Raw genomic sequence first — 13,560 nt, forward strand, 5'->3', positions numbered from 1 at the left:
GACGAAATGAAAGCCTGGGTATCGAGGCTATGTTTGTAGTGACTCATACTGCCGTCATAATACTTTTTACTTGCGCAAGCAGAGCGCGCAAGTACTAGTTTCGCCCGGGACGCGTATGCACTGTCCCAGCACTTTTGATGCGTATGCACCGTCCCAGCAAATGATAATGACTAGCTTGTGCCTGATACGGCAGTGGTGCCAGATTACATACATGTATACACAGGAGCATTACCTTTAATCCTCCCCGACACTAAAACATATCGTCATTATGTCACCACCGTCGAACACCATTGGTTTTATCAGGCACAACTAGTCATTTACGTAATTTGCTGGGACGGTGCATACGGCACAAAGTAACCACAGTATACCGCAGTTCTAGTTTTTAATATTTATATTATTATTTTTTTTTGGGGGGGGGGGATGAATGAAACACAAAAGCCTAGACTTAGTCTAGACGTTTAAAGTGTCCCTTTAAAACTCCTCTATTTGCAACGGCGTGTTCACTCCTGTCGTCACTTCGTCCACAAGGGGGCGCCAGATGCTTGATAATGCGATAATGAAAAAATCTAAACATTTTTGTAAAATAATCTTGTTTAAAAGAAGTCACTGGAAGACGGTTTATAAACTGCCCACAGCCCTCCTATGGCTATGAGACACAGACAAAAACCGAGACAAAAACCGTGCCATTTTATCATGATTATTAGTGAGGACCCATTATGAAGATAGGTTGAAAAGTGGTCCTTTAATATAATGAGTAGCCTACTTTTACTTTTGGCACCACTACATTTTGATGAATACAAATACTTTTACTTAAACTTTGAATTCCAGACTTCTTCTACTTTTTGATGGACCTGACTATACTCTCTCTCTCTCTCTCTCTCTCTCTCTCTCTCTCTCTCTCTCTCTCTCGGTAGGTCCCTCCTCCTCTCTCTCTCTCTCTCTCTCTCTCTCTCTCGGTAGGTCCCTCCTCCTCTCTCTCTCTCTCTCTCTCTCTCTCTCGGTTTGTCCCTCCTCCTCTCTCTCTCTCTCTCTCTCTCTCTCTCTCTCTCTCTCTCTCTCTCTCTCTCTCTCTCTCTCTCTCTCTCTCTCTCCATTCATTCAGTTCTTTGTGCTCTCTCTCTCCCAGAGTGCTGGACGCATCCCTGCCTCCCCGTCAGCCCGGTGACTTAATTAAAAGTCTTCAAAGTTTAAACTGCTTTAATTAATTAGACGTGCAGTTTATAACTAACATGAGCGGCCCGTCTTTAGGAGCGCGGCTCACGCGCACGCCGCTGCTGCTGCTGTGCGTGTGTGCGTGCGTGGTGCGCGGCGTGCAGCGGAGCCAGATGTTCGAGTTCGGACCCGCGGCCGGAGACGAGCTGCTGGAGCCGGGGACAGATGTGACCCGGAGCCTCCCGCTGGACCGGAACCTATTCTACTACGACGACGAGTTCGACACGGTCTATGTGAGTTCTGTCTGTCTGTCTGTCTGTCTGTCTGTCTGTCCATGCGTCCATGCCTGTCTGTCTGTCTGTCTGTCTGTCTGTCTGTCTGTCTGTCCATGCCTGTCTGTCCATGCGTCCATGCCTGTCTGTCTGTCTGTCTGTCTGTCTGTCTGTCTGTCTGTCTGTCTGTCTGTCTGTCTGTCTGTCTGTCCATGCCTGTCTGTCCATGCGTCCATGCCTGTCTGTCTGTCTGTCTATGGAATATTATATCATATATTTGAACATCTGCTATTTTTGAATATCCAATGCAACGCGTACTGTATTGATCATTGAATGATGATGAATATCCAACGCGTTCTGTATTGATCATTGAATGATGATTGTGATGCTGACCCTTGCTGGGTACCTTGCTTAAGGCGCCCACAGAGCGGCTGTGGCTCAGGAGGTAGAGAGCAGGTCATCCAATGTGTCAGTGACTGCATTTGACTGAGGGACTGCCATTGGATTTATTTTAAATCACGTCATATGAAAGCAGGGAATCATAGCTTCAAATTGACATATTGGTTGTTCAGTTTGACCCACCAGTTTTGGAGATATGGCTTATAGAGTAATGTCTGGCAGAGAAACAGCGAGTTGAGAAAACAGGCTTGAAAGGTTCACTTCTGTGGACTCTAACATTACACCTAGCTACATGTTTAAGCATTTATTTCATATTTACATGTCTTCTGTGGACTCTAACATTACACCTATAGCTACATGTTTAAGCATTTATTTCATATTTACATGTCTTCTGTGGTCTCTAACATTACACCTAGCTACATGTTTAAGCATTTATTTCATATTTACATGTCTTATGTAGACTCTAACATTACACCTAGCTACATGTTTAAGCATTTATTTCATATTTACTGTGCAGCGTATTCTCAGGGGTCTATAGGGGGCGGGGCACACACACACACACACACACGCACACACGTGCACACACGTGCGCACACACACACACACACACACACACACACACACACACACACACACACACACACAGAGCCTTAGAGTTAGTACACAGTATGTATCATAATGCACCCACACACATTCCTCTTGTCATGTGATGGAGAACATGCTGTCTGTCTGTCTGTCTGTCTGTCTGTCTGTCTGTCTGTCTGTCTGTCTGTCTGTGTCTTTCTGTCTGTCTGTCTGTCTGTCTGTCTGTCTGTCTGTCTGTCTGTGCAATGCATACCATTGGAAATGAGAAGGCTCCCTGTTCGATCCCTCGTGGCCTATTGTCAAAGTGTCCTTGCGCAAGACCCTGAGCTCCTAACTGCGCCCGATGAGCAGGTGTGCGTGCGTGCGTGCGTGCGTGCGACCGTGCGTGCGTGCGACCGTGTGTGCGTGCGTGTGTGCGTGCGGCCGTGCGTGCGTGCGTGTGTGACTGAGGCATATTGTATAAAGCTCTTTTACTGAGTTAATTGAAGTTATTCGTTTTGTACATTTTTGGGATACATACATTTCTTCTATCGTTTGCTCATGATTTATGAGCCTATTATGTAATAATCATATTTACTAGAGCGGTGCATGCCCGTTGGGCACTGGCCTACTTGGAACGATGCAAGTTAGAAATGCATGCCCCCATGCACCCAGATGTCTGTGTCCCTTTTTATGCCCGTATATGGAGTTCTTTGTCAGGCATGTCCAAATATGGAGTTTATGCAGACGTGTCAGAACATGTCAGCTCCATATATGGACATATGGCCCTGTCCAGAGCCATAGAGTATAAGACAGAGTTACGCAAACTCCGTTCACTTCATGGAGCCGCCAGTCCAATGGCGACAAACCGGAAGTATTGAATGGGGAAACAACCGGAAGTTTTTACGGAATGCATTGGAGTCTATATATGGGCTCGCGTGAGTATACATGAACCAACGTGACCGGGCTGTTTTCTGCCCCTCAATGTCGCAACTCTTCTATTAGAGGGCTCTGGCCCTGCAGTCATCCAGAGCCCGGGTAGAGGGCTTTTTTGTGGCGGTTCTGGACAACCGTGGGTCCGACAGAGTCCATAAATTTGGTAAATGTACCGGGTGTTTCCTGGAATATACGCTTTTTGATCAGTAACAACAAATATTTAACTTTTACTCCACTACAAGAATGAGTGTATTTAGTTACTAGTTACTTTGTAGATATTGCAGTATTGATACTTTTACTTAAGTAAGTAAAACACCACTGCAGAGTAGGAAAGACAGACAGACGGACACAGACCACACACACAGACAGACAGACAGACCACACAGACAGACAGACAGACAGACAGACAGACAGACAGACAGACAGACAGACAGACAGACCACACAGACAGACAGGCAGACCACACAGACAGACAGGCAGACCACACAGACAGACAGACAGACAGACCACACAGACAGACAGACAGACAGACCACACAGACAGACAGACAGACCACACAGACAGACAGACAGACACAGACCACACAGACAGCCCACACAGACAGACAGACAGACAGACACTTTATATGCTGAAGGAATGCAGAGCCTACGTGATTGTTTAGCATTAAAGACTCCACAGTGTTTACCGTTAGCTCACAGAGAGCGCAGCAGAGTGATTCATTAACGTCTCGGGTTGTTTCGGGGATTTAAAGATGTTTAAACATTCATCCCCGGGAAGAGATATGTGCGGTCGTCCATCACATTCTGTCTCTGAGCCAGACAGCGGTCTGCTCACCATGCTGCTATAGTAGGAGATCTACAACAATATTTATATCAATTAGTTCTTTAAGCATAAAATAAAGCAATACAGGATCCTGGCGAATCATGGCCGTAAAACATGTGATTATGTGCGGGGGGGAAAGTATTTAGTAGTTAAATGTAGTAGGCTATTATCATATAATTAAACTTGTTTAAATTATTATTACAATTAACAGAATCAAATGTTGTGTTGTGAATCACCAGGATTCCTGGATGGCTTGATTGATTCTAGGCTTAATATCATTTATACGAGTATGTTTTAGAAATCAAAATGGATGAGGTATGGAACTAAGTACAAATGGAACCAAATGGACCCCTATAAGGCTCCAGTTGTAGGTGATAAGGTGACAACCGAAGCGGTGGTTAGTATAAACAGAGAGGTGTGTTTAGGTGAGCGATGAGTCTCTTACCACCGCGGCTCAGTGACGTCATTGTAGTTTAGTTTTAGTAAAAACACAGAGATGTGTTTGGGTGAGCGCTGAGCGGTGAGTCTCTCACCACCGCGGCTCAGTGACATCATGTTGTAGTTTTAGTAAAAACAGAGAGGTGTGTTTGGGTGAGCGGTGAGTCTCTAACCACTGCGGCTCAGTGACGTCATGTTGTAGTTTTAGTAAAAACAGAGAGATGTGTTTGGGTGAGCGGTGAGTCTCTTACCACCGCGGCTCAGTGACGTCATGTTGTAGTTTTAGTAAAAACAGAGAGGTGTGTTTGGGTGAGCGGTGAGTCTCTTACCACCGCGGCTCAGTGACGTCATGTTGTAGTTTTAGTAAAAACAGAGAGGTGTGTTTGGGTGAGCGGTGAGTCTCTTACCACCGCGGCTCAGTGACGTCATGTTGTAGTTTTAGTAAAAATAGAGAGGTGTGTTTGGGGTGAGCGGTGAGTCTCTTACCACCGCGGCTCAGTGACGTCATGTTGTAGTTTTAGTAAAAACAGAGAGGTGTGTTTGGGGGAGCGGTGAGTCTCTTACCACCGCGGCTCAGTGACGTCAGTTGTAGTTTTAGTAAAAATAGAGAGGTGTGTTTGGGGTGAGCGGTGAGTCTCTTACCACCGCGGCTCAGTGACGTCATGTTGTAGTTTTAGTAAAAATAGAGAGGTGTGTTTGGGGTGAGCGGTGAGTCTCTTACCACCGCGGCTCAGTGACGACATTGTAGTTTATTTTTAGTAAAAACAGAGAGATGTGTTTGGGGTGAGCGGTGAGTCTCTCACCACCGCGGCTCAGTGACGTCATGTTGTAGTTTTAGTAAAAACAGAGAGATGTGTTTGGGGTGAGCGGTGAGTCTCTCACCACCGCGGCTCAGTGACGTCATGTTGTAGTTTTAGTAAAAACAGAGAGATGTGTTTGGGGTGAGCGGTGAGTCTCTTACCACCGCGGCTCAGTAACGTCATGTTGTAGTTTTCGGTGGTTACCTTATCACCTAAAAACTGGAGTATGAACAGACCTTTTTGCACGTCGGCGTGGGTGTACAAATGTCGGTTCCGTGCTTACACTCTCTGAGTTACAGACCCCATAAAAAGCTACCATTGTGGCCCCCGGGGCCCCATGGTGCAGAGCCGTCAAATAGAAGAGCTATGATATCGAGGGGGCAGAAACCAAGCGCTGTCCATGCAGCCTGGACTGAGACAAGCTGGAAGTTGGAAATACATTGTTTTCAACGAGGGCGGCGCAAATAAGAGCAATTTTAGGCATGTGTGCAACATGACAACTGTTTTAAAGTATTGTACAGTAACAACTAAAGTCTCTTTAATGTTTATGTTGTACTATTACTACAAAACAATCTAAAATAAAAGGATTTAAGATCATTAAAGCTGGGCTGTTGCCGCCTGGGTCCAATGCATTTCTGCCTACTTCTCTGTCCAGCTAGGCCTTGGTTGGTTCTCAATAGAAGTCTATGTATAGGAGAGCTGCCATTGGACTGAAGCCCCATGAAGTGAAGGCAGTTTACGTAACTCTGTCTATATCTAAGGGCCGATTCATATACTCCTATTTTACCGCTGTAGTGCCGAACCTCAAATGACGTCACATTGTAGGCTCTACAGAGCCAAATGACGTCACATTGTAGGCTCTACAGAGCCAAATGACGTCACATTGTAGGCTCTACAGAGCCAAATGACGTCACATTGTAGGCTCTACAGAGCCAAATGACGTCACATTGTAGGCCCTACAGAGCCGAACCGGCTTTTATTCGGCTCTAAAATAGGAGTATGAATCGCGTCTATAAGGCTCTTCCACGGTGGCCCCCGCACCTGATAGTGAGACCCCCTGAGTCCCTACATAGAACTCCATGTGGGGGAGTCGGTCAGTCAGTCAGTCAGTCAGTCAGTGAGTGATTTCGGACACAGCCACATGTGTGTGCCCTGGAGTTACATAAGACCCCACCCCTTCTTTCAAGTGACCCGTCCCCCATCCCTGTCCCCACCTCTCCTGTGTCCAATGAGTGACATCCTGTGTGTCCCCCCCCAAACAATTAAATGTCTGCCGGGAACCCCCTCCCTCCCCTCCCCCTCCCTTCTACACAGTCACAGCTTTGTTCTTCAAACCGAAGGATAAAATCTATCTGGTTCTCACATCTTATAATCTTCATCTTCACTTTCAACTGATATGCTAGCGATGGGCACGAGATATGGATGCTGCAATTGGTGCATTTATATGTATATAGAGTCTTCAACCAAGGCGCTTTACATAGATTGTGCATTACATTCACCCATTCATTCACACACCGATGGCGGCGGAAACCGCATGCAAGGCACCAACCAGCACATCAGGAGCAATTAGGGGTTCAGAGTCTTGCTCAAGGACACTTTGACACTAACTCTGGGGGAGCCCACAGGGTTCGAACTGGCAACCTTGCGGTTAGCATCCAGTCAATCTACCCCTGAGTCACCGCCGATATGTGTGCATAATATATGCATAATATATGCACACATATCTTTGGTCACTCGAGTTATTTCGGACGACTTCAGCACTTTTCAACCTGTCTTCATATAATTGATCCTCACTCATGTTCATGATAAAACAGCACAGGTTTTTTTTCTATACTCGGTCAGTGTCTCATAGGAGGGTTGTGGACAGGTCAGTGTCTCATAGGGTTGTGGGCAGGTGTGTGTCTCATAGGAGGGTTGTGGACAGGTCAGTGTCTCATAGGATGGTTGTGGGCAGGTCAGTGTCTCATAGGAGGGTTGTGGGCAGGTCAGTGTCTCATAGGAGGGTTGTGGGCAGGTCAGTGTCTCATAGGAGGGTTGTGGGCAGGTCAGTGTCTCATAGGAGGGTTGTGGGCAGGTCAGTGTCTCATAGGAGGGTTGTGGGCAGGTCAGTGTCTCATACTACAACATGCAGAGGAGAAGTCATAACAGAACCATCTAAACACTACAACATGCAGAGGAGAAGTCATAACAGAACCATCTAAACACTACAGCATGCAGAAGAGAAGTCATAACAGAACCATCTAAACACTACAACATGCAGTCATAACAGAACCATCTAAATACTACTGCTTGCAGAGGATAAGTCATAACAGAACCATCTAAATATTACAACATGCAGAGGAGAAGTCATAACAGAACCATCTAAACACTACAGCATGCAGAGGAGAAGTCAAAACAGAACCATCTAAATACTACAACATGAAGTCATAACAGAACCATCTAAATACTACAACATGCAGTCATAACAGAACCATCTAAATACTACAACATGCAGTCATAACAGAACCATCTAAATACTACAACATGCAGTCATAACAGAACCATCTAAATAATACAACATGCAGTCATAACACCGTACAAGTGAAGTGTTTTTCCCACGCTGCTGCGTGAGAGCAGATCATTACTGGGTCCTCTAGTCGTTACTGAACCTCTTCAAAGAGACCCGCGTTTCTCCATGTGTGTGCCGGCGGTTCCTGGTTAACCCTTTCATCTGTGCTGAGGTTCATGGGTAACCATCTCATCTCATCGGTCAGGACGTAGAAAACATTTGTAGAATCGACCTCAGGTCTTAATGGGTTAAGGGCGGGAACCCCTTTTGGTGTCTTAACTAAGCATTATGTTATACTTTAGCTAAAATAGCGGATCTACAAGCTCGTAGTGCGCCACCGAGTGGCGCGCTACGAGCTTGTAGGTCCTGCTATTTTTAAAAAATCGTGAAAATGCGGCACTTGTTTTTAATTTCGATGTCAGGCCTAAATGTGTTCAAAGGGATACAGTAGCTCACAAAAAAAAGAAAACTAAAAGAAAATCCGATTGATTACTCACACCATGGAGACTTGCATTCATGGATACATATTTTTAGTTTCTTTGATTTTGTCGCATTCCTAGACAATATTTTAATGTCCAGCAGTGGCTATTATTGAATATTTTCAATGTATGGCTGCAATTGATTGGCTGTGGTTGTATGCTGTACGTTGTGACGGCTGCATTCGATTGGCTGTGGTTGCGTTGTACATTGTGACGGCTGTATTTGATTGGCTGTGGTTGCGCTGCGCATTGTGACAGCTGCATTTGATTGGCTGTGGTTTCTGCCAAATGGATCCTTATTTGATCTTTAGCTATTGAGCGTAAAATGAAACCAAATGGACCCGTTCAAAGTCTGCACAATTTGAGATTGTGGAAGAACTGTTATTTTGATCAGCATATTGCCTGTTGTCTCTCCTAATGTGTGTGTGTGTGTGTGTGTGTGTGTGTGTGTGTGTGTGTGTGTGTGTGTGTGTGTGTGTGTGTGTGTGTGTGTGTGTGTGTGTGTGTGTGTGTGCGTGTGCGTGTGTGTGGGTTGTGGTGTGAAGATGTGTATGTCACTGCATTAATTCTACAGCAGGGTTGATATCTGAACTGAATTTCTTATCAATTCAATATACAGCATGGAGTTGTGGACAAACTCTTTTGACTCGGACCAATGCCCCCCCCACCCATCTTCACCGCTAGCCTAAAGGGCACTTCCCCCCTTCATGGTTGGAGGAGATGTTATGTGCTTTGTTCATCCGTTCTAAGTCGTTGAGGTTCGAGTCTATCAGCAACTATACTCTGTGATACAGACTTCACTTGAACTGCACTATGTTCCCCAGACTCTCTCTCTCTCTCTCTACCCTCCTGTATCTCTCTCTGTCTTTGTGAGAGAGCAGCCTCTGCGTGCGTGCGTGTGTGCGTGTGTGTTTCCTGTGAGTTGCAGTGCGAGGTTCACAGGATGTCATTAGAGGGTCTGACAACATCTGGAGTTCTGTACAGTCAGTCACACACATTATTTTACACGATGTTTACATTAACAGAACAGCTGCCATGTCTCCTCCTGCTCCTCCCTGTGTGTGAATTATACCATGATGCAATCACTGTGCGTGCGTGTGAGCGTGTGCGTGTGCGTGTGTGCGCGTGTGTGCGTGTGCGTGTGTGCGTGTGTGCGTGCGTGCGTGCATGCGTGCGTGCGTGCGTGTGTGCGTGTGTGTGTGTGCGCGTGCGTGCGTGCGTGCGTGCGGGTGTGTGTGTTAGTTACATCATGGGAACTATGCCTGTGCGTCTGCTTTTATGTTCTCAAATGTTTTGTTCATAGATAATACAAAAAATAATATAGGCAATGCAAGGAAAAGATGATTGTGATGCTATGTTAACTACCTATACTGTTGCTGGGGACCCTCAAGGAGCACAGGGGGTCCCCGGGCCACACCTTGACGTCAGAGGAAAACCTCTGTAAAATCCGTGATCATGGGGGCAAACGTTCACCCACAAATATCAGATCTACAAGCTCACACGCTTATAGATCTGCTTATTGTTGTGCAGGCCGAAGGCATGGGCAGAGAGAATGTTTTGAGAGCACTCCGTCCATCCGTCCGTCCGTCTGTGTACAGCTAATCTCCGGCATCGTTGATGCGACCGATGCCAAACGGACTCCGTTTGGAGGCCTATAGGGTCCTCCACCGTGACCCCTAGCAGTGTTTGACTCCCCCCTCTCTCCTTCCTGCCCCCCCCCCCCTCCTCATCCTGTTTTAACCATGATAAAACAACAACAGCTAATCACTGACATGTGCTTCCTGTTAACATCCACAGAGACACTGCATGCTAAACAATCAAACATCCTACAGTATGTTCAAATCTGTTACTTTTCTGGAAATGTGTCTGGATTATATACAGTATGAGAGAGAGAGAGAGAGAGAGAGAGAGAGAGAGAGAGAGAGAGAGAGATTTATTATAGTCACATTTTCAATGCACATTTGGTCACAATTGACCACCTGGCAATTTTGGATTGATTGATCGATTGATTGATTGATTGATTGATTGATTGATTGATTGATTGATTGATTGTATACTTTATTAGGAGTTTGCAAAAGAAAGGCGCGGTGGCTCAGATTTATACGAAGGAAGATAGATAGCCCGCTTTTGAAACGGATGACCCTCATAAAACCAACAAAGACGAATATAATCAAGAACATCCCGTTATACTTTAAATCCAACGCGTTCCTTCCTTCCACAGATCAACACCAACGGGCTGGTGGGCGTGGCCGAGCCCACGCCGGAGGCGGAGTATCTGGGGAAGCTCCCGTCCAGCTTCAGGATGGTCGCCGCCCTGCTGGGCGACCTGGACACCAGCGACGGCCGCGGGAGGGTCTACTTCCGCCAGGACAGCAGCCCTAAGGTATGATGTCATAGGAGGGGAGGGAGGGTGGACTCTAGACAGAACAGCCCTAAGGTATGATGTCATAGGAGGGGAGGGAGGGTGTACTCTAGACAGAACAGCCCTATGATGTCATAGGAGGGGAGGGAGGGTGTACTCTAGACAGAACAGCCCTATGATGTCATAGGAGGGGAAAGAGGGTGTACTACTGTCAGAACAGCCCTATGATGTCATAGGAGGGGTAGGGAGGGTGTACTCTAGACACAACAGCCGTAAGGTATGATGTCATAGCAGGGGAGGGAGGGTGTACTCTAGACAGAACAGCCCTAAGGTATGATGTCATAGCAGGGGAGGGAGGGTGTACTCTAGACAGAACAGCCCTAAGGTATGATGTCATAGGAGGGGAGGGAGGGTGTACTACTGTCAGAACAGCAGCCCTGAGTTATGTTCGTTATGTATGCTTCATTCTTTATTCTGTATTCTTTATATTTTAGTTTTTTTTTATTTGTTTTACAATCATGTTCTTTTGTTTTTTGTAAAAAATAAAACGTTTAAAATCACTCTACGTATGTCACTAACACGTGAAAGTTTTATAAATAAACAAATTAACCACTTTTAATACTATGACGTAGTATTGACGGTGACACTCAAAAGTAGTGAAAAATATACATGTCATCCCGGCCGCTTCACTCATATGGATATGAAGAATCAACTGACTGAGAGAAAGCGCTAGTGTTACTGCTACTGAATTAGTTACATTTTCACTAGAAGCAGACTGTATCATATATGAGTGACTGACTGTCGCAAACGATACAGAGACACCTCCCTGACAATAACGCTGAGACAGCTTGTTTATTTTTGGACCACAACGCTTATAGTAGACTATATTAAGATCACCCCATGTTATTCTCCATAGAGAAATTACTTCCGTGAACCAGGGGAATCGAAGGGATGAGCGAGTTACGTCAGAACTTTAGAACCAGGGGAATCGAAGGGATGAGCGAGTTACGTCAGGACTTCGGTGCTCTATTGATTAAGTTTGAAATGATCTTTTCCCCCTGATGAAGTGGATGAGTGTTGCACTGTTCCTCCCAGGTCACGTTGATTAAGTCTTACACTGCTACTCCTCCCAGGTCCTGCAGAGGGCAGCGCAGCACATCAGCCAGGCCTTCCCCAACGACGATAACGTGGATCCCGTCCACGCCGTCGTCGTCACCTGGGAGAACGTAGCGCCCTCCGGTGGCTCCAGCAGAGGAGACGGGCTGGACAGGAAGGTGAGGAACCAACCAGCCGCTGTCGTGGTTCTGTTACCGCCCTGATATAACCGCCGGATCAGCCATATTGGCCATGTGTAAATATGTATATGTAAAGGTGTGTGAATGTGTGTGTGAATGGGTGAATGTAATGCACAGTCTATGTAAATGTGTGTGTGAATGGGTGAATGTAGTATACAATCTATGTAAAGGTGTGTGTGAATGGGTGAATGTAGTATACAATCTATGTAAAGGTGTGTGAATGGGTGAATGTAATGCACAGTCTATGTAAAGGTGTGTGTGAATGGGTGAATGTAATGCACAGTATATGTAAAGGTGTGTGAATGTGTGTGTGTGTGAATGGGTGAATGTAATGCACAGTCTATGTAAAGGTGTGTGAATGTGTGTGTGAATGGGTGAATGTAATGCACAGTCTATGTAAAGGTGTGTGAATGTGTGTGTGAATGGGTGAATGTAATGCACAGTCTATGTAAAGGTGTGTGAATGTGTGTGAATGGGTGAATGTAATGCACAGTCTATGTAAAGGTGTGTAAATGGGTGAATGTAATGCACAGTCTATGTAAAGGTGTGTGAATGGGTGAATGTAATGCACAATCTATGTAAAGGTGTGTGTGTGTGAATGGGTGAATGTAATGCACAGTCTATGTAAAGGTGTGTGTGAATGGGTGAACCCTTGTTGTGTCATCAGAGGACTGTTTTAGTCGACTAAATGAACCCTCGTTGTGTCATCAGAGGAGCACCTGTTTTAGTCGACTAAATGAACCCTTGTTGTGTCATCAGAGGAACACCTGTTTTAGTCGACTAAATGAACCCTTGTTGTGTCATCAGAGGAACACCTGTGTTTTAGTCGACTAAATTAACCCTTGTTGTGTCATCAGAGGAACACCTTCCAGCTGGTCATCGCCTCCATGGAGTCCGCCTCCTACGCCATCACGCTGTACCCCGAGGACGGCATGCAGTACCTCTCCACCGCCGCGGGGGGCGACACTCAGAGGCCCCTGGAGGCCGGCTTTGTCCAAGGCCAGGTGAAGGGCTGGTTCGGCTGGAACAACCCCGGCGAGTACTACCGCACCACCACCGAAGAAGAGGAGTCCGTCCGCCAACTCACAGAGTATACGTATACGTTATGATAACGAGCTTTGGGGAACACGGTTGCTAACTCAGCATTATTCTTAAAGGTATATTCAGTGATTTCACTCAAAAAACCTTAGGTTTCGTTTTTGGCTTTCGTCCAATGAGGATAGAGAGCCAAAAACGAAACCTAAGGTTTTTTGACCCCCAGGGGTTAACTGGGGACAGGGAGGAACTCCTTATATGGTCAGCACACTCTATAGTATAGGGAGGATTATCACAACAAAACAAAAAAACAAGTGATATTTGAATTAAGTGAAATCACTGAATATACCTTTAATAAGAAAACAAACTACATCATCTAGAACTTTTTAGCCCATGATGTCCTTCAAATGGTTAATGAAAGAAACTACAGATGGTTTAAACTAAGGGTTTAATCGATC

At 45.8% G+C, this 13,560-nt stretch overlaps 1 protein-coding gene across 5 annotated transcripts in view; it reads left to right on the forward strand.

Annotated features, from left to right (window-relative positions):
• Positions 1-1,159: 1,159 nt before the first annotated feature.
• LOC308313037 (nidogen-1-like) overlaps positions 1,160-13,560 on the forward strand; it is a 51,559-nt gene continuing 39,158 nt past the window's right edge. For all 5 annotated transcript variants that reach the window (XM_080759902.1, XM_080759905.1, XM_080759903.1 and 2 more), the window contains exons 1-4: positions 1,160-1,445; positions 10,632-10,793; positions 11,906-12,046; positions 12,925-13,157. In XM_080759902.1, the coding sequence (XP_080616028.1) occupies positions 1,230-1,445; positions 10,632-10,793; positions 11,906-12,046; positions 12,925-13,157 (752 nt within the window). In that variant the 5' untranslated portion in view covers positions 1,160-1,229. The remainder of the gene's footprint in view (positions 1,446-10,631; positions 10,794-11,905; positions 12,047-12,924; positions 13,158-13,560) is intronic.

The sequence above is a fragment of the Protomyctophum bolini genome (assembly GCF_963924005.1).
Source record: "Protomyctophum bolini genome assembly, chromosome: 3".
Classification (NCBI taxonomy): Eukaryota; Metazoa; Chordata; class Actinopteri; order Myctophiformes; family Myctophidae; genus Protomyctophum; species Protomyctophum bolini.